This window comes from Sapajus apella, unplaced genomic scaffold, assembly GCF_009761245.1.
Source record: "Sapajus apella isolate SASKATOON/1434 unplaced genomic scaffold, GSC_monkey_1.0 scaffold24, whole genome shotgun sequence".
Taxonomy (NCBI): Eukaryota; Metazoa; Chordata; class Mammalia; order Primates; family Cebidae; genus Sapajus; species Sapajus apella.
In genome coordinates this window covers 2,156,535-2,181,848 of record NW_022436964.1, presented here as the reverse complement: position 1 = coordinate 2,181,848, position 25,314 = coordinate 2,156,535, and the positions used below count along the sequence as shown (strand labels likewise).

The 25,314-nt window shown below is 41.0% G+C and overlaps 1 protein-coding gene across 6 annotated transcripts in view; it reads right to left on the bottom strand.

Moving 5' to 3' along the window:
• Nucleotides 1-25,314, bottom strand: part of FRMD3 (FERM domain containing 3) — a 363,027-nt gene that overhangs the window by 74,232 nt on the left and 263,481 nt on the right. For all 6 annotated transcript variants that reach the window (XM_032290836.1, XM_032290837.1, XM_032290835.1 and 3 more), the window contains 2 exons: nucleotides 19,455-19,578; nucleotides 635-722 (listed from right to left, as the gene is read on the bottom strand). In XM_032290836.1, coding sequence (XP_032146727.1) covers nucleotides 635-722; nucleotides 19,455-19,578 — 212 coding nt within the window. The remainder of the gene's footprint in view (nucleotides 1-634; nucleotides 723-19,454; nucleotides 19,579-25,314) is intronic.

The following is a 25,314-nucleotide window of genomic DNA, read 5'->3' as shown; positions in this document are numbered from 1 at the left end:
ATAATCTAATATATGGAAAGAAGAACATTGCTTTAATGAAATGTTTCTGGAAAATGTATCTACAACTATCACCTTGGGAGCTTGATAATAAGGCAGATTCCCCAGCTGTCTCCCAGAATTCTGATTTAGTAGCTCTAGGGTGAGGCCCAGGTGATTCTGATATAAGTAGTCTGTTTCATCCTTGAGAAAAACGCTGTCAGATATGAATAAAGGAAAAAATAAAAACAAGTGTTCCTGATGCCAAAATGCAACTTGAAATCTTTTTTTTTTTTCTTCCACCTTCCCAATTTTTAAGACTGCATTGTTTCTGGCAATGGCCTTGAAAGTAAATGTGTCAGGAATCTGTAACTCCTCGGGAGCCAAACCATTCATCTAATGAGTGAATCCATGGATGTTAATTTAGGAAAATGTGGCTACTACATAGCAATCAGTGAGCAACTGAAAGACTCCAGTGGAGAAAATCAGCTGCCAAAACATGTAAGAGCAGCCCACTGTTGTCCCTTCCGATGAGGGTCTGTGGGCCAGGCTGTGGGAAAGACTTAATAGGGCTCCACCAGGCCTGCACACAGATGAACTCTCTTTGGAGCAAAACAATCACAATATGGTGACCTGCTGTGCTGTGAGGGGCAGTTACCTTGCACGGGTGAGGATCCACCCCATAGGTTTCCAAAGTGTGAGCTTTCAGGAGCAAGTTAAATTCAGCAACTGGTGGGTTCTGCCCTCTAAAATCACACAAGAAAAGTTCAGGAAGTTAAAATGGAAAAGAATAGAAACATGGAATCCCTTCATTCAATAAAGTATGGTGTATTAAGCTAAATAAAAACCCTTTCATAAATAGTAACCGGTAAGACTGATCATTACTTCTCACCACAAGGAGTCCTTTGCGAGGAACCCGAGATCCTGTTCTCTAGCTAATTGTTCCAAAACAAACCCAGATGCACTCTGAGTACTCCAGTGACCCGTACAGTTAATCAAGGTTATCAAATTACCTATAAGTAGGCCCTTGCAAATTCAATCTTAATACAAAATAAAACTCAGCATCTGTTCTTTATGCTCATTTAAAAACATTATCCAGGTAAATGGCATGCCTTCTTGCTCAGGGTAGAAAATGCACAACCCTGTTACCCCATCAACAAGCCTAAACAGAGCCATCAGGTTCAAAAGAATTGTCAACCATCCCACAGAAAGCCCTGGATTTCTAAAGGAAATCTCAACCACTAGTCCTAGCACTGCCCTCCAAAGTAGTAAACAAGGTCTTGGCCTCAGGGAGAAAAGGGCTACAAATATAGATGACCATGAAGCCCTTTCAGGGCTAACATCAAAACAAAGATTATGCAACATTTCAAAGACCCCACTTTGACTAATATTAATACCCTACGTGTACTTTAGAGAATCTCAATCATTCCCCAAGGATAATTATGTAATTTAACAACCAGAGTTTGCTAAATAAAACAACAGGAATTCATTTTATTTACAAAATGTAAAATTATATTGCAATATTAAATCTATCTCCACTTAACTTCCCCCCCAGAGATAGATTGCCCCCAAGCCCCTCCAGACAGCGAACAGTCCTCATGCCTCTAAATCAAAACAGTATCCCATCTACTTGTCCCTAAAGCCTTTCACAGTCTCTTTACCTTTAGAGCACTGGAGCTACACTGATACATCTGAAGTCACTGTGATATATCTAGGGAAAATCCTTATTTATTCATCATAATCAGCACAGTGTAGATTCCTTTAATCCAACAATGCATATCTTTCTTTGACTATTTCTTGATTCTTTTCTTCCCTTCCCCACTTCCTCCACCACTCTCATCTCCTTTGAGAGGCCCTAGTAAATGGGTTTTGAAACGCCTAGGTTGATTTTCCATGTCTTTTAACCTTTGTTTAATTTTTTATATCTCTCTTTTGATACTGTGTTTGAATTATTTAATTCAAATGTCCAGCCTGCTAATTTATTCTTCAGATGTGCACATTCTGCTGCTTCTCTCATTGATATGTTTTTTAAATATCAGTGAAATATTTCATTTCCAATGTAGTATCTATGTGGATTTTGAAATAGCACCCTGTTCTCAGCTCATGATCTTGAATTCCTCTTATCCCTCTGAGGGTACCACTTCCTTTCTATTAAGGCCCAATCTTGTTGGCTGCATTAATGCTGCTTTCTTGGTGAAGGTCATTTTTTATGCTGACTCAAGAGTCTCTAATTCATGGAGCTGTTTCCTTAAGTGTTTGGTGGACTCTGTTGGACTTTCATTTTTATATTTGATGTATCAGCCTCCAGAGGTTGAGGGAAGAATGGGATGTGCCATGTAGAAGAGCATATGATATGATTTGGATTTGGATCCCCACCCAAATCTCATATTGAATTTTAATCCCCAATATTGGAGGACGGGCCCTGTGGGAAGTGATTGGATCATGGGGGCGGATTTCTCCCTTGCTGTTCTCAGGGACAGTGAGTGAGTCCTCACAAGATCTGGTTGTTTACAAGCGTGTAGCTCCTCCCCCTGCTCTCTCTTCCTCCTGCTCCAACCACCTAAGAGGTGCCTCCTTCCTCTTTGCCTTCTGCCATGATTGTAAGTTTCCAGCCATGCTTCCTGTTCAGCCTGTGGTACTGAGTCAATTAAACCTCAACATTACCCAGTCTCAGGTAGTTCTTCACAGCAATGCAAGAATGACTAATACAGCATGTATCAGTAACTTGATTTGGGACCAGTTCTAGGCACACACAGGGTACCTTCCACTCAAGCCTGCTACTGCCCATGTCAGCATAAAGGCGGGTCTTTCCTTGCAATTCTTGTGATAGCGAATGGGTCTCATGAAATCTGATGGTTTTAAAAATGAGAGTTCCTCTGCACAAGCTCTCTTTTTGCCTGCTGCCACCCATGTAAGATGTGACTTGCTCCTCCTTGCCTTCCACCATAATTGTGAGGCCTCCCCAGCCACACAGAACTGTAAGTCCAACAAACTTTCTTTTGTAAATTGCCCAGTCTTGGGTATGTCTTTATCAGCAGTGTGAAAACAGACTAATACAGCGTATATTACTACAGATTTCTGCATATTGATTTTGTATTCTGAAACTTTACTGAATTCATTTATCACATCTAAGAATCTTTTGGTAGAGTCTTTAGGGTTTTCTAGACAGAAAACTATACCATCAGCAAACAAGGATAATATGACTTCCTTTTTCCCAACTTGGATGTCTCATTTTTCTCTAGCCTGATTGCTCTAGCAAGGACTTCCAGTACTATGTTGAAAAAGAGTAATGAAAGTGGGCATCTTTGTCTTGTTCCAGATCTTAGAGAAAATGCTTTGAACTTTTTCCTGTTAAAGATGATGTTTGCTGTGGAGTTGTCATATATTGCCTTTATTATGTTAAAATGTTCCCTCTATGCCTGGGTTGTTGAGGATTTTAACATGAAGAGATGCTGAAGTTTATCAAATGCTTTTTCTTCATCTATTGAGGTGATCATGTGGTTTTTGTCCTTAATTGTGTATGTGATGTATCACATCTATGGATTTATGTATATTGAACCATCATTGCATCCCTGGGATAAATCGCACCTGATCATAGGGTATTTCCTTTTTATGTGTTGTTGGATCTGATTTTCTAGTATTTTGTTGAGGATTTTTGCATTTATGTTCATCAGGGATATTGGTCTGTAATTTTTTTTTTTTTTTTTTTTGAGACGGAGTTTCGCTCGTTACCCAGGCTGGAGTGCAATGGCGCGATCTCAGCTCACCGCGACCTCCGCCTCCCGGGTTCAGGCAATTCTCCTGCCCCAGCCTCCTGAGTCGCTGGGATTACAGGCACGTGCCACCATGCCCAGCTAATTTTTTGTATTTTTAGTAGAGACGGGGTTTCACCATGTTGACCAGGATGGTCTCGATCTCTTGACCTCGTGATCCACCCGCCTCGGCCTCCCACAGTGCTGGGATTACAGGCTTGAGCCACCGTGCCCGGCCGTAATTTTCTTTTTTTGTTGTGTCCTTCTCTGTTTTGGGTATTGGGGTGATACTGGCCTTGCAGAATTAGTTAAGGAGACTCTCTCATCTCTATTTTTTAGAATAGTTTCAGAAAGATTGGTATTAGTTCTTCCTTGCATGTTTGCTAGAATTCAGCTGTGAATCCATGTGGTCTTGGGCTTTTTTGTTGTTGAGAGATTTTTTTATTACTGACTCAGTCTCACTACTCATTATTGGTCAGTTCAGAAGTTTTATTTCTTCCTGGTTCAATTTTATGAGGCTGGAATTTATTCATTTCCTCTAGGTTTTCTGGTTTGTGAGTATATAGCTGTTCACAATAGTCTCTGATGATCTTTTGTATTTCTGTGGTATCAGTTGTAATGTCCCCTTTTCACTTCTCTTGATTAGTCTGGAGAATGGTTTATCAATTTTGTTTATCTTTTTTTCAAAACAAAAAAAATCAACTTTTTGTTTGGTTGATGTTTTGTATTTTTTTCTTTTTTTGGTCTCCATTTCATTCTGCTCTGATCTTTGTTATTTCTTTTCTTCTGCTAAGTTTGGGTTTAGTTTGTTCTTGTTTTTCTAGTTCCTTGAGGTAAAATGTTAGGTTATATTGTGATCTTTCTACTTTTTTGATGCAGGCATTTAATGCTATAAATTTCCCTCTTAGCAATGCTTCTGTTGTATTCCACAGGTTTTGGTATATTGTGTTTTATTTTCATTCATTTCAAAAAATTTTTAAATTCGTCTTAATTTTCTTATTGATCCAGTGATCATTCAGGAGTATGCTGTTTAATTTCCATGTATTCCTTAGTTTCAAGCATTCCTCTTTGTACTGATTTCTAGCTTTATTCCGCTGTTGTCTAGGAAGATATTTAATACAATTTAAATTTTTTTTAACTTGTTAAGACATTTTCTGTGGCCTTATATATGGTCTACCTTGGAGACTTTTCCATGTGCTGATTAAAAAAATGATTTTCTGTAGTTATTGGGTATAATGTTCTGTAAATGTCTACATGGTCTAAAGTCCAGCTTCAGTCCAGTGTTTCTTTATTAATATTCTGTCTTGATGATCTACCTAGTACTGTGAGTGGGGTGTTGAACTTCCCACTATTATTGTATTTCTGTCTATCTCTTTAGGTCTAGTACTATTTGCTTTTTTGAATGGGGTACACTGATTTTGTGGCATGTATATTTAGAACTGTTATATCCTCTTGAGTTTCAGTCCACTTGAGTCCTTATCTCAAAGCAGCCCCTAGCAGGGCAATGGGTATTGTCCTGGGCATGAAAAAGAGAGCCTAGTTTTCTTGTCCCTTCTCAGTGGGACAGTGCTTGCAGCCATGACAACTTGAACTCAACCCATGATGGATTGCAGCCCAGTGTTAAACCCTCTAAATGACATCTATGGCTATGACCAGGGAGAGCAGGGCTCTTCCCAGGCAGGAAGTATGGACAAGAAGCTCTGGAGAGTATGGTCCACTCATATCTCAGTCTCACAGTAGCCCATTGCAGGGCAGTGGGTATTGTCCTATATATGATAGGAGAGCCTGGATTCCCTGTCCCTCCTTGGCCAGGTGGCAACTGCAACCACATCAACCCAAACAGTCCAAGGTCAAGTGGCAGCCCATCATTAAACTCTCAAAATGGTGTCTTGGGCCTGAGAACAGAGAGGGTGGGATCTCTCCCAGGCAAGCAGTGCAGACAAGAAGGTGTGGAAAGTGCAGTCCACTCACATCTAAGTCTCAACAGCAGCTCACAGCAAGACAGTAGGGATCTTCCTAGGGGTGTGTAGGAGCACCCATTCCTCTCTCCCCTCCTTGCAGCAGCACAGCAGCAGCAGCCATGTCTGTAGGTCTCAAGATGTTGCCCAGCTGAAGCTATTCTAGGCTCAGATGCCTGTGGGATTCCATGTAGATTCTCTTTCTGGAGCAATGTCTCTGTGCCATCTTTAGGAGCAATGTCTCTGTGCCATCTTTAGGCAGCTCCACGTGTCAAGCTCAGGTCCCTAATGGGTCAGAGTTTCTCCCCTAGCCAAGATCATAAAAGTTGATCCCTGGAGGTTTCTCTCTTACTGTTTCCCCATGTCCAGGAGCCTCTCCTGATTATCAGTCAGTTCCCAGCTAGGCGCTGCCTCGAACCCTCTCCTTACTTCTAGTGCTTCCCATCTTCTCTCTGGTAAATCCTAGCAGTCTCTCCTAGATGATCTGTTTAAAATGTGTATACTTATTATGATTCCTCTCCATGGATGAGGCACATACTCCTGCATCTAGTCAGCATGTTCTATGCTGTCAGAAAATACAAATTAAAACTATGAGAAACCACTAACATCTCAATCTGGTAGCTACAGTTAAAAAGACTAACAAAAGAAAGCACTGGTGAGAATGTACAGCAAAAGAAACCCTCATAGACTTCTGGTGGATATTTGGTAGACCTAATCTGGAAAACTCTTTGGCATTATCTACTAAGGTTGAACATGTTTACCCTATAATACAGCAATTACACTCACAGTTATATATGCAATAGAAATTAGTGCATGTTGCATCAAGAAATATATAGAATTTTCATAGTGATGCTATTTGCAGTAGCAAAAACTAGAAAACAAATGTCTATCAACTAAGTAGAATGAATAGACAATGAAATATACAGGTATGAAAATTGCTGACTTAAAGCTACATACTACAAGATGAATAAATATCACAAAAATAACATTGAATAAAAGAAGCCAAATGCTACTGTTTAAATATTTGTCACTTCCAAAACTCATGTTGAAACTTAATCTCCAAAGCCATAATATTAAGAGGTGGGGCTTTTAAGAGGTGATTGATTTTATGAGGGTTTGACTTCATGAATAGATTCAGTTTGCTATGCTCATGCCCTGTTGTCACGTGCTGCCTTACCCCACTTCAGGACTCTGCAGAGAGTCCCACCAGCATGAAGGCCCTCACCAGATGCAGTCCCTAGACCTTAAACTTCCAAGACTTCAGAACTGTAAAAAATAAACTTCTTTTCTTTATAAATTATCTAGTCTCTGGTATTCAGTTATAGCAAGACAAAACAGACTAAAATATCAGATATAAATGGATATACACTGTATGATTCTCTTTCTATGGTTTTTAAAAATAAGCAAAACAAAACGAATGTGTTAAAAGCCAGAGACATGATTACCTTTGGGTTAGAGGGAGAAAGTGACTCCTGGAAAGGGCATATCAGCGGCTTCTGAGATGTTGCCAATTCTCTGTTTGACCCGGGTGGCAACTTCATACATGCTTGCCTTATAATAATTTATTGAGATTTACATTTGCACACTTCTCTGACCCTGTGTCATACTTCCATTCTTAAACATTTAAGAAAAAAATAAATGAAAGCAGAAAGGATATGAAGCACTGGGAACCCTCACCTATTGTTGGTGTGAACATAAGGCAGGGCAACTCCTTCAGCAAATAAACTGCCATTTCCTAGAAAAGTTAAAGTGTAAACTCTGGCAAGTTCCACACTTAGGTCTGTACTTACACTAGGGAGTCCTGCACATGTGCCTTAGGAGAATTATTCAAGAAGCCATAGGAACTCTGCCTGCAATAGCAAAATCCTGGAAGCAACCCAAATGTTCAGCAACAGGAGAATGAATACATAAAACATGGGAAGTCCATATGATAGAAAAGTAATTACACAGAAGTGAAAATGAAGGCCTATGGCTGTATGTAACAATGCGGAAGAATCTCATAAATACAATGTTGATGGGAGAAAAATGGGACACGAGAATACAGTATAAGTCCATTTACATAAAAGTGAAAATAGGCAAAGCTGAATCAATATATCATTCACTAATACATTTATAAAAGCAAAACAAGACAATAAGCAACCCAAAATTCAGAGGAGCATACCTATGGAAGGAAAGGGGGAGGTGGTCTGGGAGGGACACATAGGAGACTTCAGAGCAGCTGGTGATGTTCTCATTCACAGTGTTAAGGGATCATGGATGTTTTTTCACTTATTCTTTAAATCATACACATATTATGTATACTCTGAAAATGCTCTTTTACACATTATATGTTTTGTAATGATGAAAAAGACACACAATTTCTGCCTTTTCAATAAAGGAATCATTGGATAAAATGTTATGCAGCCCAAAAGGACCCTAAGCTAGAGTACTGACCAGGAGGATAATAAATACATGTGCAGAGCTACTTTGTACTAAACTCTGCAATTCCAAGCAGCACAACAATTTTTATTGCCAATCAATATACATATTTTTTTCACTTATCATTCAGAAAGTTGAAATCCTTATCTTCATTTTGTGGATGGGAGTTCTGACACTCAAAGAGGAAAATAACTTGCTCAAGGTTATTGCTCAAGGTCAACTTGCTTTTGCATCCTGCATTTGCCCTTAGTAGCCATGTATGAGCAAATGCAGGATGCAAATGCAAGCTGACCAGGTTCTAGAGTGCTTGTCAGGGCTGGAACCAACATCATTACCAATATCTTATGGTCAAGAGCCATCTGCCTACCCTCCTGCATGCCATGGCGCAGCATTTCAAAATGACATGGTTTCTATCCACCTTGTGTGTTTTTAAAAAGTAAAGCAGATGGAACTGGAGGCCATTAGTAACACAGAAAGAGAAAGTCAAATACTACACATCCTCATTAATAAGTGGAAGCTAAATAATGTGTCACATGGACCTAGAGTGTGGAATAACAGACACTTATACTTGCTAAATCTATTTTTAAATTTATTCATTTATTTAATTCATTTATTTGAGACAGGGTCTCACTCCATTGCCCAGGCTGAAGTAAAATGATGCTGTCTCAGCTCATCGCAGCCTCGACCTCCTGGACTCAAGTGATCCTCCCACTTCACCCTCCTATAGCTTGGACTACAGGGGCATGCCACTACATCTGGCTAATTTTTGTATTTTTTGTAGTGATGGGGTTTCACCATGTTGCCCAGGCTGGTCTCAAACTCTTGGGCTCAAGTGATCCTCCCATCTCAGCCTCCCAAAGTGCAAGAATTACACATGTGAGCCACTGCAACCCCCCTAAAAAATTTGTTTAAATTAAAACTTTTTCAAATTCTAAACATTGCAACTTATCAGTGATAAGGCAATTCATTCCAGGTGACTGATACTCAGATCTGATTAGAGAACAGTGATATCTCCATTTTATTTTATTTTTTTAGTTTTATTATTATTTTTATTGCATTTTAGGTTTGGGGGTACATGTGAAGAACATGCAAGGTTGTTGCATAGGTACACACATGGCAGTGTGGTTTGCTGCCTTCCTCCCCATCACCTATATCTGGCATTTCTCCCCATGTTATCCCTCCCCAACTCCCCACCCCTCGCTATCCCTCCCCTATTTCCCCCCTACAGACCCCAGTGTGTGATGCTCCCCTCTCTGTGCCCATGTGTTCTCATTGTTCAACACCTGCCTATGAGTGAGAACATGTGGTGTTTGATTTTCTGTTCTTGTGTCAGTTTGCTGAGAATGATGGTTTCCAGGTTCATCCATGTCCCTACAAAGGACACGAACTCATTGTTTTTGATGGCTGCATAGTATTCCACGGTGTATATGTGCCACATTTTCCCTGTCCAGTCTATCATCAACGGGCATTTGGGTTGGTTCCAAGTCTTTGCTATTGTAAACAATGCCGCAATGAACTTACATGTGCATGTTTCCTTATAATAGAACGATTTACAATCCTGTGGATGTATATCCAGTAATGGGATTACTGGGTCAAATGGAATTTCTATTTCTAGGTCCTTGAGGAATCACCACAAGGTCTTCCACAATGGTTGAACTAATTTACACTCCAACAGTGTAAAAGTGTTCCTATTTCTCCACACATTGTCTATACATGCTGTCAAGCTGCAATGGTAGTAGTTACAATGAAAACTGTTATGCTCTAGAAAGCCTAAAATATTTGCTAGTTGACCCAGTATATTTAAAAAAAAGGTTTTCTGAGCCCTGATCTGGGTCCAGACTACAGGAACAGGAAATCACAGAAGTCATGTCTATTTGATTCTACAAAATGAAGGTATTTCTGTAAAAACAGTATCTACCTCCAAGGTTTGATGCAAAGATTAAGCAGGTAACAGATGTAAAGCAGTTAGACTAGCGCCTAACACACACTATGTTCTGTCTTTGCCCTCAGACTACCATGTGTTCCCTTGCTAGCCCTGCATATGGCTGAAGTCAGAAATACTCTGCTGAGAGGAATGTCAGGCAGGTTGTCTAGATATTTACCACAAAGCAAAGGCCCATCTTTAAACTAATTCTCAAGCAACCATTGTTTGCTTTGGGCTTAACCCCAGATCTCCACTGGCTAAGCATTTAAAAGACTTAATTGAAAAAGTCATACACAGGGAAAAGCTAATTGCAATGCTCAGAAAAGGGGAAAAGATCAAAACCAAAGGAAAAAAGGCAAGGACCCTGATAGGACTGGAGACTCCTGAGGCCCAGACTCACCAAGGAAGAAACCATTTAATGATCCATTTTTTCAGGAAGACACTGAGATCAATTAAATAGAAATGTTGGGATTTTTTTTTCTTGAATCTCCCACTGGGCATCTGTTTCTGACAAAAACTCTGGTAATGGAAAATAATGATTTTCTATCTTTCGAATATTGCACCAGAAAATGTTCTGCTCAAATTAATAGTGTCTCTAATGAGACATTTAAAGGTAGAGACCAGTGATTAGTTGAATTCTTTTCAAAGAGCTAACAATTCTCCAAAGATAGGCTTTTCTAACATATGAGGTCAAGTAATTGCGTATGTAGCTGTAAATCTCCCTTCTGCCAGTTTTGATACTTCTGGACAAAAGGGAACAATCTCCCTTGTATTGATTCTCTTTAAGCATACCATTACATAAAACACAAAACCAGACAACATCCCAGGAATAAATGCCAATTATTAGTGGACATTAATTGTGAAATAAGATGTGAATCTTGCCAGAAATGAGTGGAACTGTTTGGAACACAGTTGGCAGGGAAGGGGATGGTTCTGGCTCCCTCTGACCCATCTGAGCCTACGAGCTCTAGAATTAAACTCATGGGCAGAAGACCAATGTAATGGCACAGAAAACCAATATAATGGTCAGAATTCTCAATTTGGCTTAGATTACATTTTGCTGCAACTTGGTTGCAAATTTAGCTTTGTTGGAAGATAAGATTTTCCACACCACTGGCTTCAAATATTTGGGAGCACTCTCAAGACTTGCCCTTCAGCAGGGCTTGGTACCTCAGCACTCAGAGACTGCAGGGAGCTCTCTATGCTTTATAGCATTCCTGTGGACTGTGGGCTGGAGAGACATTCCTTTGCTCTTCGGTCTCATCCCTGGGTCTCTGGACTTCAGAAGACCTTTCTCCTCCCTGTTATCCTGTCTCCTGCCATCAGCAACAGCTGCCCCACCCAAGGCTGAAGGTCTGGAGTGCTTCTGGGGGAATTTCACTCAGCTCTCATGCTGGCTAAAGGTTTACCTAGTTGCCCTTAGCCCCGACCTAGGGCATAATCGTCTTCCTCCTGTCACTCCACCAGAAGTGAAAGCAGTTGTGGGTCTCTACTCTCCTAAGAAGGACATTCTGGATTTTAGTACATTTAGGTCTCTTTGCATCTTCAGCTCTCAGAAGGGTTCAGAAAATATGATTTTGTAATTTAGCCATCTTGTTGGTGTTATTTTGGTGTTAGGAGAGATCAATATCTCATGCCTTTCTACATCCTAAATAGAAAGGAAATGAGAGTTCCTAGTCTGTCATTTCCATTCTTTTACTTAGAGAGGGGCATTATCTCTTGCAAACCCTTTAGGGACCATCTCTAATGCTCTGCAGCAGAGCATTAGATAAAATGCTGCAAATGTGGGTAGCTGCCATGCTATGAGGGATAGTGGTAACACCCTGGGGCCATGCAGGGACAAGTCTTCTAGAAGAGCAGCAACTTAGAAAGATACTAGGGCACAGGGTATGGAAACCCAAATTTCAGGTCGAGTTCTACTGCTTCATAATTGTGTAGCCTTGGATAAGTTAATTTCTCAGAACTCTGTTCCCTTATCTGTTAAAAAAAAAAAAAAGAAGAAGAAGAAGAAAGAAAATGCTGGCTGCAAACTCAATGGGAGGAGAAGGTAAACGGGCACAGCAGGGTTGGTGGCAATTCAAAGGATTCTTTTTAAGAGGCACTGCTGCTGAGTGTTGCCACACTGACGTCAGGGAACCATGTGACCAAACCCCCCAGTTGCAATTAAAGCCAGAACGTTATGGCAACTGGTTCTATCTTTTAGAGCTATTGTTTGGCTCCAATCACATACATCTGGGTCATAGTGTAGACCAAGGACTGTCAATTTATAACTCCTGCTTTGGACCCTAAGGATCCCTCAAGCATGGAAACTAGCTGTCAGATTTCTTTGCTGTTGGCTAATGACCTCTTGATAGTCAAAGGCCCTAAATGGTAGTCAAAACTATCTTGACTAATAAAAATTGGGAGGAAACTTGTTTCTTCATGAATTATTTTGTAGATAAAATCTTTTGAATCATGAGGTCATGGGAGAGTGTGGATGATGAAGGAGACCCCAGCTTGGGGATGAAATTGCTGAAAATCTAGTTTTAGGCCATTCCACACTACTACAATGCCCCATGCAAAGCTGCCCCTTCAATAAATATGTGTTGTATAAATGGATGGATAGAAAGATGCATGGATGTATGGATGAATTATAAATGGATAGAAGAATGGATAAATACCCTCTGGATAAATACGCTGTTGTAGTCTCATTGAAAGTTCAAACCATCTTTGGCTCTATATATAAGTTAGAATCACATGTGAGCTATAATCAGAGAATGTATTAAGGAATGACTGACTCCTACTTTTAATAATATAACCCCTCTCTCCTTCTGGTGTGTGTGTGTTTGTTTGTTTTGAGATAGAGTTTTGCTCTTGCTGCCCAAGCTGGAGTGCAATGGCACGATCTCAGCTCGCCACAAACTCCACATTACAGGTTCAAGCGATTCTCCTGCCTCAGCCTCCTGAGTAGCTGGGATTATAGGCATGTGCCACCACGCCTGGCTAATTTTGTATTTTTAGTAGAGATGGGATTTCTCCATGTTGATCAGGCTGGTCTTGAACTCCCAACCTCCACTGATCTGCCCACTTCAGTCTCCCAAAGTGTTGGGATTACAGGCGTGAGCCACCACACCCAGCCTACCCCTCTCTCCTTATTCATGGCCACGTTGCACTTTGGTAACATTGCTTTTTCCACCTTACGGTCACAATAGCTAGATTTCACCTGTATAAAAAACATTAATAGCTTGGATGTGCACACCACTTGTCCCAGCCCATCCCTCCCTAGAAATGTCCCTTACTCGAGGCCACAAAATGCAAGGACTTCATTTTTACAGCAAATGAAGTTGATGCCAAATCAGCCCATCTTCCCCCTTCCTAAGAAAGGTGCTGTACCAAATAGCAACAAAAAAATAGAAATTGATTTAATAATCTACCAAGGAGAGAGATTCTATGAGTTTAGAAGGGACCTGGGAAGGGAAATGATACAGGGAGAGGGAAGATCGATGACAAAGAGAAAACGCGTCTTAAGAAAGATTGGGGTTGTAAAATAACTAGACATTTATTTCTCATCTTCTTTTTACACAATAAACACACTTCTCAAAAATGACAAAAACCTTTCTTAAGAGGACACTTGTGCTCTATTCATCAGAAGCAAAGGTAGAGGATATTTTTCATGTAAGGGAATTTATTTCTAGAAAGCTAGACATATTTAAAATGATAACTCCATTTTTTTAAACTATAGCCATGGCACGTGATTTACAGAGAATATAACCTTTAAGAAACAGAGATAATTACTCTGTTTAAAAATCACACTGCATCATTCTTGCTTCCAGCACAAACCTCACTGCCCTGGATCATTATAGTGGTCGCTAGTTGGATGATTTTCCTGTTCTTTACGGGCAAAGATTATACTTCATGAAAACTGCTTTACTGCCAATTGAGCCTTTTGAATATTTAAAAGCTGATGACCTATGACTGAAGTTAATGCAAATGTCTCTGTCTCTAATGACAAACCTGATAAACTGACGATGAGAGGAAGACTAGCTGAGTAGAAATTCTAGGAAATACCTCCAGCAAAGTCTATCAGGGTTCTTTATGGTAAAAGCAATCTTATTATTCTTGATCTTCAGCCCCTCTGTGCACCCTCAGGACTAATGGAATGGGTATTTCTTCTTACCCCAGATGGCTTTGATTAAAACTATGGAAAACGGAAAACAAGAGGGACAAAAAGAGCAGAGGACCATCAAGTCCACAGGGGTTGCCGCAATGGCTTCCTCCAGCCACTAGAGGGCTCTAGAGGGAGGAATAACCTATTTCTAAATCAGTCCCAAGTAAGACCTCATCTCTGCACACCAAGCTTAAAGTCTGAAAATTACAAGAGATTCTTTTTCACATATAGTTTTAAAAACAAATATGGCTCCTGATGACTTAAAATTATCTACAGAGGCAGGAGAGTGAAGTAGAAATTGATTCCATACCTGCTCTGCCATGTGTTTAGAACAGGGGTCAGCAAGCTAGGACCCACGGGCCAAATGTGGCCTGCCACCTGTGTTGTCAATAAAGTTTTATTGAATCATGGCCCACTCATTTATGAATTGCCTATATCCACTTTTGCCTTAGCAAAGCATGAGTACCTGCACTAGAGGCCATATGACCCAGAAGTCAAAAATATTTAACCCTTACCTAGAAGAATCATTCAGCTTAGTGGGTTATGTAAGTAATATATTTCCATATTATCTAGTGCACATGATATTAAAAGGCCCAAAGATGCCTCTATAAAAGCCTTTCTCAATGAAATTCTATTACCTACACATCTATTAGACCAAAATCCAGAACACTGACAACACCAAACGTTGGCAAGAATGTGGAGCAACAGAAACTCTCATTCATTGCTGGTGGGGATGCAAAATGGTACAGCCACTTTGGAAAACAGTGTGGCGCTTTCTTATAAAACTAAACATACCCTACCATATGTAGAGCAACCATGGTTTTGGTATTTACCCAAAGGAGTTGAAAACTTATGTGCACACAAAACCCTACACACAAATATTTATAGCAGACTTATTCATAATTGCTCAGATGGAAGCCACCAAGATGTCTTTCAGCAGGTGAATGGATAAACTATGACACATACAGACAATGGAATCATGCTAAAAGGAAATAAGCTCTCAAACCAAGAAAAGACATGGAGGAAACTTAAATGCAAATTACTAAGCAAAATAAGCCAATCTGAAAAGGCTACATTTTGTATGATTCCAACTATGACATTCTGGGTAAGGCAAGAACTACAGAGACAGTAAAAAGATCAGTGGTTGCCAGGGGTTAGGGGAGGAGGAAGAATGATTTTTAGGACAGGGAAACTACTCTGTATGATACTATAATGGTATTGGTATTGCAGTGGAATGATACTATACATTCGTCAAACCCATAGAGTGTACACCAGGAGTGAACTCTAATGTCAACTATCAACTGTGGGTGATTATGATGAATCAATGTAGGTTCATCAGTTGTAATAAATGTACACTCTAGAAGGGATACTTGATAATGAGGGAGTCTATGCATGTGTGGGGCAGGGGTATATGGGAAATCTCTGTGCCTTACTTTCAATTTTTCTGTAAACCTAAACATCTCTTTAAAATAAAAAATAAACAAGTCTCTTTAAAAAAGAAAAACAACTCTATTAGTCAATGAGGTTGTGAAAGCCATTAAGGTTTACCCACTGTTTCCACTCTTTCCAGCTCGTACTACCTTCTGAACACCATAGAATTGCACTTCCTTGATGCTGGGTGACATCCTGGGACTGGTCCTGATCAGAGAGTTGTAAGTAGAAGTGATATGAATCACTTCCGAGATAAAGCATGACCTTCCAGAGCTCTATTCCTTGTGACTCAACATCTGGCAAATCCAAGTTTTTGACTTCCTTGAGTGACAATGATGGGCAGAGTCCCCCAGCTGGCCTCTGATGAGCACAGAGGAGAGCAAAGAAGAAGTCTTTCTTGCTCTAAGCCACCAGGCTTTGGGGGTTTGTTTCCTCAGCAAAATCTGATTGATTTTGACTGTTATAATCAAAAACCATAATATGCTACTATAATTGCAAAAGTGTGACTTCTCCCTACCCTACCTCCTCCAGTACAGTCAAAGATTCAGAAGAAGAAACACTGATCTAAGAATGAAATTTTACCTTCAGTCTTCAATCATCAATCTAATTTAGTTCATGAAAACTCTTCTTAAAATCTTGGTCTTCTTAAAACTCCAAGGAAGAGTTTCAGTGCCTGTCTCTCTCTCTCTCTCTCTCTCTCTCTCTCTCTCCCCCCCCCCCCCATTCTCTTCCCTTCCCCAAAGAGCTCTGTTATTCATGCCTATCTATCAGGCCATCTTGGTCTGACCTTCAAGCAGTGTGTAGCCTCCCACAGAGGAAATTCCTTCTTTCTCTCTGATTAGTTTTCTGCCAAGAATGGCAGCTTTTGTTCCTTTCTCAGAGATCATAGGAGCAGAATAATCCTAATCAATAAAAAGGCTGGGAGAAGGTTGTGAAACTACCCCCTCCCCAGGCAAACATGTTGGTCTCCTTGTTAATCATCATTTCTGCTAATATTTAAGCACCTATTGTATTTTATTTCTCTGCTGGTTCAGAGAGCAGACAGGAAGAAGGAGGTTATTTATTGGGTCTCTCAAACCCCGACAAAGACCAACTGGAATCCTCTCAGGAAGTCTTCAGAACAGCAGTTCTATCCACCCACCACTATCCCTGGCTGTGTGGGAGGATCACGAGTGTTGTGGTGACACTGGAGAGCAGGATGGCCACGGCTTGGTGCAGCCTCACACAGGTTTCCTCCATCCATGACTCCTTCCTGGCATGGTCAGGTTTGCAGAGTAATTCAACCAAGGCCCAAATCCGTACATAAGATGCACAGCACTTTCTTGACCTGTGTGTGAAGGGCTGGCGGCACCCCCAGAACACCTTCAGTCTCTGTAGCAGGTTCCCATCAGAGGCAAGAAAGCTCCCCTCCCTTGCACTGTCAGCCTCCTCTGCTCTTCTTGTCTTACCCTCCAAACCAAAAACATCTCTCTGCTGCACTGATGCTGAATGAAATACAGGACTACTTAGAAAGAATGAGCAAAAATACACAGGAATATACCCCCTGAAGCTGTCCTTGCAATGCAGTATGATTCCTGACAGGTGCATCCTTCAGGCATTTAACTTTGACCTCCTCACAAAGGCTTTCTGAATGTTACAAACGTGCAGGACCACATATGCCATAGAACAGCAGCTTTGATCAAACCACAGAACTTACTGCCAAGATATATAAAGCGTGACTGAGTGACGACCCTCTGTCTTCCCTGAGTGCGTGATGACGACCTCCAAGGATATCCGCAAACCCAGGTGTGGGCCCAGGATTCAAGCTCCAGCTTTCTGAACATTAATAAAACAACCTGGAATCTTCTTTAATCGATTCACTCATTTGCTCATGAAACTGTGGATCACCAAGTCTGGCTACAACTCCTCTCATGACTCTCTTCTTTCCATTTCCTTTACTCTTACTCTTTTTCAGGTCCTTACCGCTTCTTGTATGAACACCAGAAATTACTAACTGGCCGTCCTGCCCTGGTTTTCCATCCTCGGGCACCGCTGACATGGTGATCACCATGAAACACCCACCCAACTACCTGATTCGCTTTCAACACTCAACAAAGGGATAAGAGCATGGGCATAACTTGAACCAGATAATCCAAGGTTCAAGTCCTGACACTACTATTTACTCAGCACAAGTCCTTTAACCACGTCAGCTTGTACCTTCCTCATCCCGTACTAGAAAGAACAATAGCAGTCATCTAATAGAGTTTGGGAGAACAGAGTGCGATAATACACTTAAAGCTCTTAGCATGATGTTTTGGCATCTAGTTAGTAAATGCTCAATAAATGTGTATTATTATCATATGTTCCGAGCATTAGAGGCACTGCAAATTCAGGGCATAGAAAACCTTTCCATTCTCATCTCCTACTAATTCAAGCAGTGGCTGCAACTCCTTTATCCAAGGGTTTTCACCCTGTGCTCTTCAGAACACTGCTTTGCCACAAACCCCTCCACGGAAGTATTGGAACTTTATTGCTACCTCTAGTACACTTGTCTCCAAAACAGCAAGAGTAGCGAGAATTTCATGCATCTTCAACAAGGCTTTTCATCAGGAGACAATACTCTAAAGTTACCCACGTAGATGGCATGTTGCCTTCTGAAAAAGGTACAATGTTTTGATGTCGAATCATCTTTATCTCTAAGAGTAAGTGTCATATTTTCCCAGCTGAAATAAGTTACCACCTTGAATGCCCTCACGTATACTCTTCCCAGATTCACCAGTAGGGGGCGCGCCTGCATAAAGGCGGGAGCTGGAGCAGGTCCCTCACTCTGGGACAGTTGTCTGTTCCAGAATGCATAATTCAGTGATGCAATTTTCTTTAAACTTACCGGAGGCCTAGAAGATGGAAGCATCTCAGCTCTTGCAGTTTTTCATCAACACTTGTCATAACACAGCCCATGCTTGTTGCTATTACCAAAATGATTTTTTTTGGCAGTTTGCACAGTATCTAAATTAGTTACAGACTGGACTACGTGAGTTACCTGAATTCCAAGTTGGCAACGATCCCTACACACATTTCATTTTATTCCCAGAAGTCCATGTAGAGAGTAAGCATCACGCAGTGTTTAAAAGCACAGACTCTAGACCCAGGCTGCCAGAATTCAAATCCCAGCTCTGATACTTAGTAGCTGTGTGACCTCGGGAAGTTGTTTAACCTCTCTGTGCCTCAGTTCCCTCATCTGTAATATGGGAATAACCAATAACCTATTTCCTAGGTTGTTGTGGAGATTAAATGAGTTAATATGTGCAAAGTGCTTCAAACAGTGTTGGGTACATGGTGAATGCTACATGCAATTTTGCTACTCCTACCGCTTCTCCTGCGTAGCTATCATTGAAGCACTGCAGGTGAGAAAAGGAGGATCAGAGACTAAATCTGTCCTCTTGAGAGCAACTCTGCAAAGGGAATCTTGCCAATGGATTCTACTCTACTTGGAGTCAATGCTCCCAGCAACGGCCACAGGTGGGAAAAAGACAATACAAAATTGAAATCAGAAAGGTTTGCTTATTTACCTTAGATTCCACTTTCAGAAGCTCAGGGTGGTTAGAAATCCACATGTGTAAGAAAATACATGGCTCTAATAACTACTAATGCTTCATAAACAGCCACTCAGGGGACTCCACACTATTGAGATTGTTATTGACGAAGGACACCAGGGTGTCCTTGATGGTGCCCAGAAAAATTGTGCTGCCACCCGAAACAGCCTACCCATACATCACAAACATTGCTCCCTCACAATGTGACTTCCACATTCCCTGCAGTAAGAATACTTGCTCACCTTTATCATTTTCACAAACATCTACCCAGATTACCTCAGTTCATTTTTATGGATTTCCACTATTTTTCTTTCCAGCTTCTGCGACTGCTTGGGGAAAATCTCAAACTCACTGATGTAATTCTCGGGATGCTCATCAGGGTCGTAATCACCAAGCTCAGCTGTAATGAGTGAAAAAAATAAAGAGAAAGATTAAAAACAATAACATGAGCAGGGTGCATATGGAATGCCTCCTGCCATCCAAAAGAAGCTGGAATAAGCTCACCCAAAAAAATATATCTGTACCAGAGAAAGCCTGAGTGTCTAGAAGCTCATATTCCAGTTCAGATCCAACTGTCTGTGAGCTTGGGGGCTTCAGAATCTTCTCTGGGTCTCGCCTTCTTTCTCAGTATAATAAAGGATTTAAATCACTGTTTCTCAGTGGGCGCACCATTGGCATTTTGGGGGCTGAGCAATTTTATTTTTTCAGATTTTCCAAAGAACTGTAGAACATTTAGTACCTCTGCCCTTCAGGTACTAGATGTTAGCAGTTTACCCAGGCACTGGGACCACCAAAACTGCTGTCTCCCAGAAGTTAGTCAAAGAATACAGGATTTCAGCTAGATAGAAGGCATATATTCAAGAGAGCATTGTACCATATGGAGACTATAGTTAGAAAGAACATATTGTATACTTACAAACCACTGAGAGGGTAGCTTTTAATTGTTCTCACCACAAAAACAATGATAAGTATATGAGGTAATGTATATGTTACTGAGCTCGGTTTTACCATTTCACAATGCAGGCATATTTCAAAACATCAGGTTGTATACCATGAATATACATAATGTTTGTTGCTTTAAAATGTTTTAAATTTAAAAAAAAATTTTAATACTCTTCCCCTACAATATTTCCAAATGCTCCGCGGATAGGAGGTGGTACCACCTCTTGGTGGAAACCAGTGGACATTCCTTGGGGTTCCATTCATAGCTAATATCCTCTGCATCCAGGAATTCCCTGACTGGAGCTGCCTGCTCTGAGGCTTATGCAGGTATGGCTTATTCAAGGAAAAATCACAACAAGAAGGATCCCAGCAGGATTGCACTTAAAAACAAATTGATTGCTCTTCAATTTAAAGAGTACGCATCTAAGACAGAAGAGCATACCAGATTAAAGCTGCCGCTGGAAACTAATGAGACATAAAAATAAAATCCTAAGCTCCCCAACAGACTGAACACTGCCCACACTTGGCCAAGAGACCCCAGAGAACCCTTAAAAACTGAGTTCCCAGACATGATGAGGTCAGACCTCACCATACCCCCTCCATCATTAATTGCTATTAGGTTTCCTACCCCGAAGGTTAAACAGAAATCAGTCCTTTTGAAAGACTGCACCACTGATATCAACCAGTTGCCTGATGCTCCCCCTCCCTTATGTGGTTTTGACATAGCAACTGACCACCATTACTTCCTGGTAAGAGACCACTGGCCACAAAGTGGTTCTGGCCAGTCTATGGAGGCTGTGCACAGAGGGCCTTTGTGTCCTCTGCTTCACCTTTTGACGTATAGGCCTTAATCATAACACATTTAAATGTTAAGTTTCCACCCAAAAGTGAACATGGAATGCATGTTGCCTGTGCGCTAGCCTACTATGCATGCGTTTCCCTTTTGCGAATATTCATAGCTCCTACTATAACCTGTTGAACATGTATGCTTGGCCACTCCATTCAGCATAAATCCTTGTCTTATTCTTCCCACCCTTGAAGTGCTTGTTTCCAGCTTCTGGCCAGAGGCCACATTTCCCCACCTGTCAGAATGGTCACCCTGCAAGCTGCAACCCTTTTTGAGAAATAAAGCTCTTCTTTCCAAATTTATGTACTTCATGATTCACCAGCTGACACCAACAAAGGGCACATCCAGCGAATCTTCAAGGGTAAAAAGAGAAATATCTTCACACCTGTGAGCACCCAGAAGGCCAAGCAGAGATGGGTGTGTGAACCACAGCAAAGGTGATGTCTGGCATCAAGTACACCTGCTATCCACAAGCATGCTAAGGAAAATGAGCCAGAAGAAGCAAGTGTCTCTGGAAGAAACAGAAGATACGGCCCAGGAGAGCAGACTGAAGATAGTGGGAAAACTGTATTAGAAGAACCTGATCACCAGTATGACTTTGAAGAAGAAAAAAATTAGTATGCCTTGAGTGCATTTGAAAAATTACAAACAGCTCTCTATGCATCACTGTCCCTTCATTGTCATGTCATCCAAAGACTGGAAAAGGATCTAACCAGGAGGAAAGCAAAGCTCTTTAAAGCTTCTGAAAAAAATTCAAATTACAGAGTTCTTACAACAACCTAGAATATACACCACAAGGAGGGAAGACTTCCAAAATAAGACTCAAAATAATATCACTCACAAAGGGGAAATTGATTAATTGGATCATATCAAAATTTATTTCTGTTTATTAAAGGACATCAGAGTCAAAGTAATAGAGAGAAGACAACTTGAAAGACCATATTTTCACAATCTAAAGCGGACAGGGACTAATATCTAGAATAAAGAAGAAATCCCTACAAATCATTTTTCTAATGGATAGGAAGACCAATAGAGAAATGGTCAAAGGATACAAACAGACAATTCAAAGAAGAGGAAACCCAAAGGGCCAGTGTAGGGAGAGATGCTCAAACGCATTAATACTTAGAGATATACAAACCAAAACAAGATGTTACTTTATATCTATAACATTGGCAATAAAACTAGGAAGTTGGCAGAGACATGAGAAAACAAAAATACTTGTACACTGCTGAAGGGTGCTAGATGCACACTGCTCCTCTAGAGAGCAAGGTAGGAGTACTTAGTCAAATATTATGACCAAGCAATCCCATTTCTGGGCATTTTTCCTAGAAAACCTCTGGGTGCAAAAAAGGATATGTTCAAGGTTTTTTATCACAGCATTAATCATAATAGTCAGAAGTTGGAGGCGACCTGGGTGTTTATTGTTGGTGGGACAGATAGATAAGTAAAACGTGGAAGACACACCCTTTGGGACACTCTGTCACAGTTAAAATCAACACAATAGAAGGATGGATCCCAAAAGCAGTGTTCTGAGCACAAGAAGGAGGGCATACAACGAGTTCTATGGCATCATTTAATTTGTAAATTTTAGAAGTATGTAAGCACGAAACAAATCAATCATTTTATAAGAATGGATACAAAGACAAAGATATGCATATGAACCCAGGGTTGCCCTTAGGAGTGGAAATGGAGAATAATGAAAAAGAGAAAATCAATCAATCAATCAATCCATGGGCCTAAAGGGTCCAATGATGAGAGTGGGCCGTAAACTGATGATTAACTCAACCCGTGCTCCAAAAGAAATACACATAACATACCCACCTACACACACATATACGCTTGTGCCGCAGTGAGCTAGCTATAGGCATTAATATTTAGGAGATGGACTAACCCAGAGCTTCCATTTTCCAAAGGTGATGGGATAATGGACCACCAATATGAAACTGGGTCATCTTCAGTGCAAATGTCAGCCTGCAGAGTGGTTGGTGAGGGAGAGGGTTGTTTGTAGGGATGCACTTTTCTTTCCAGGAAATCTAGTGAGGTATTATAGACTTGCAATGCTAAACATTGCAAATATTAGAAAAGTTAGACAAGAAATGCCATGAAGACTGCACTGGGTACTGGGTCGCTGAAAAAGTAAAGATTAACACTGCCGCCATCACAGGCCCTGATCTCTAACCCCTTAAAGCTTGTCTTTATCTCTGACCTCTCCTTAAACAGAAGGCAGTTTTTTTTAATAAAGACTTCTAGCTATTCATACCAAGAGGAGTTGGGTAAGCAGCTGTGGTTCTCCCTCCTGCACGTGACTTGCAAGTTGAAGCTGTGACAAATGACATAAAACTGGAGGCCCTATGGTTTGAAACCAGCTCCAGCACTTTTCTAAAAGGATTCCATTCTAAGAGAAAAATCCAATGAGTTTGAAGTGAAAGGGTGAGTAAGATCAAAAATGGTAAGTTTAGAAAGCAACAGGCTTTCCCCTGGTTTGGAAAGGACTCCTTCCAAAGGCATTTGAGAGGCAGGACCTTCATTTAGCTCCAGGGCCAGCCCCTTCAGGAGCCTTCCCTGACCCACCCTTGCTGAGTCAGGAGCCCTCCTGGGACACTCATAGCAGAGACTGGGGCTGTGTGTCCCTCTATCTCGCCATCAACGCAGGTCACAATGGCCTGTTTCCTTGTCCATCTCCCCACAGAAACTTGATATGGCCATGTGGCCTCCTTGCAACTGCTCAGGAAATGTTTGGAGAACACATTAACAAATAAATGAATGAGGTAGTGATACCATCCCAGTAGGCGACCAACCAATCTTTCCCGTAGTTAAATGAAACAGGCACAGTCATTTAACTAAATGTTAAATTTAACTAGACATTAAATGATTGTGCCTGATTCATTTAACTATGGTTAATCAGGGCACATTTTAAGCTTTGGTATATTCTAAGTTTATTAAAAACAGTCAATCAAGCTGGGTGTGGTGGTACACACCTATAATCCCAGCTGCTTGGGAGGCTGAGGTATTGCTCCAGGCCAGAGTTTGAGACCATCCTGGGTAACAGTGAGACCCTATCTACAAAAAATACAAAACCAATCAATCACCTGGAGTTCAGGCAAGTGCCCTGATTCATTTAACATATTTAGTGGAGAACCTACTGCGTACCAGACATAAGAAGACTGCTGTGAAAAAACACCCAGATCCTACTCCCATGGAATTAGATTCTACACAGGAGGAAATGCATAATAAGCCCCCCAGAAATTCAAACTCTAAGTGCTTGCAAGAAAACGAAACAGGGGTCTGAGAAAAAATGACATGCAAGAGGGAGCTGCTTTAGCTCGAGTGGTCCAGGCAGCCTTATCGGAGGAAGTGGCTTCTGGACTGAGTTCTGAATAACCAGCAGAAGTCAAGATTTCTACAGGAGTTGAACACACCAGGGAGAGGAGATAAGTTGAATTCCTCTCTGCAGTGCTGTTTTGTAAAAGGAACAGGAAATAAAGATATTTTTACCAAGAAAGAATATAAATAGATCCCAAAGATTCTGTGTTTGTTTTGCAATTTGTATTATGAAAGAAAATTCATTGCATGTCTTGAACATGCTTGTTGGATTCAGCATGTGCAGGCAGCAAAACTCCAGGTGATTGACTGGTTTGGTATTCTTTGCAGAGACAGGGTCTTGCTATGTTGCCCAGGCTGGTCTCAAACTCCTGGCCTCAAGCAATCTTCTTGCCTCAGCCTCCCAAGTAGCTGGGATTATAGGTATGCACCACCACAGCCAGCTTGATTCACTGTTTTTGATAAACTCAGAATAGACTGAAGCTTAAAACATACTCCTTGAAAGAGCGTTAGCAAACAAGACGATGAGGAGTGACAGTGCCTCTTGATTACTAATCACTTACTCCATCTTCCCTGATACTCTGTAGGAAGAAGCAGTTCTGAAAAGCCCATCTGTATCTGCATTTGTGAATGACCTGCAGAGCTGCCGAAATTACTCACCCAGGAATCAGACCTTTATGAACCACTTTTACTGAATTTGCTATAAATGACCACAGACAGCACTGCATTTGATAGCCAAAAGGTCTTTTTGAGGTCTGCCCATCCATTTCCCACTCCACTTTCTCCACAGTGTCTGTGTGTGTGTGTGTGTGTGTGTGTGTGTGTGTGTGTGTGTGGTCACTGATAATAGCAATGGGAGATAAAATAGGGCCCTAATCGTCTGGATGGAGGCTCCGTAGCTTTACTTCAAACAGAAAACAGGATGGCAAGCTTTCCATTATAGATTCATATTGAACTTGTCCTTGGAGAATTGATGGTAATTCACTGATGCCTACATGCATTCTGAAATCCTCATATGCTGGTCTG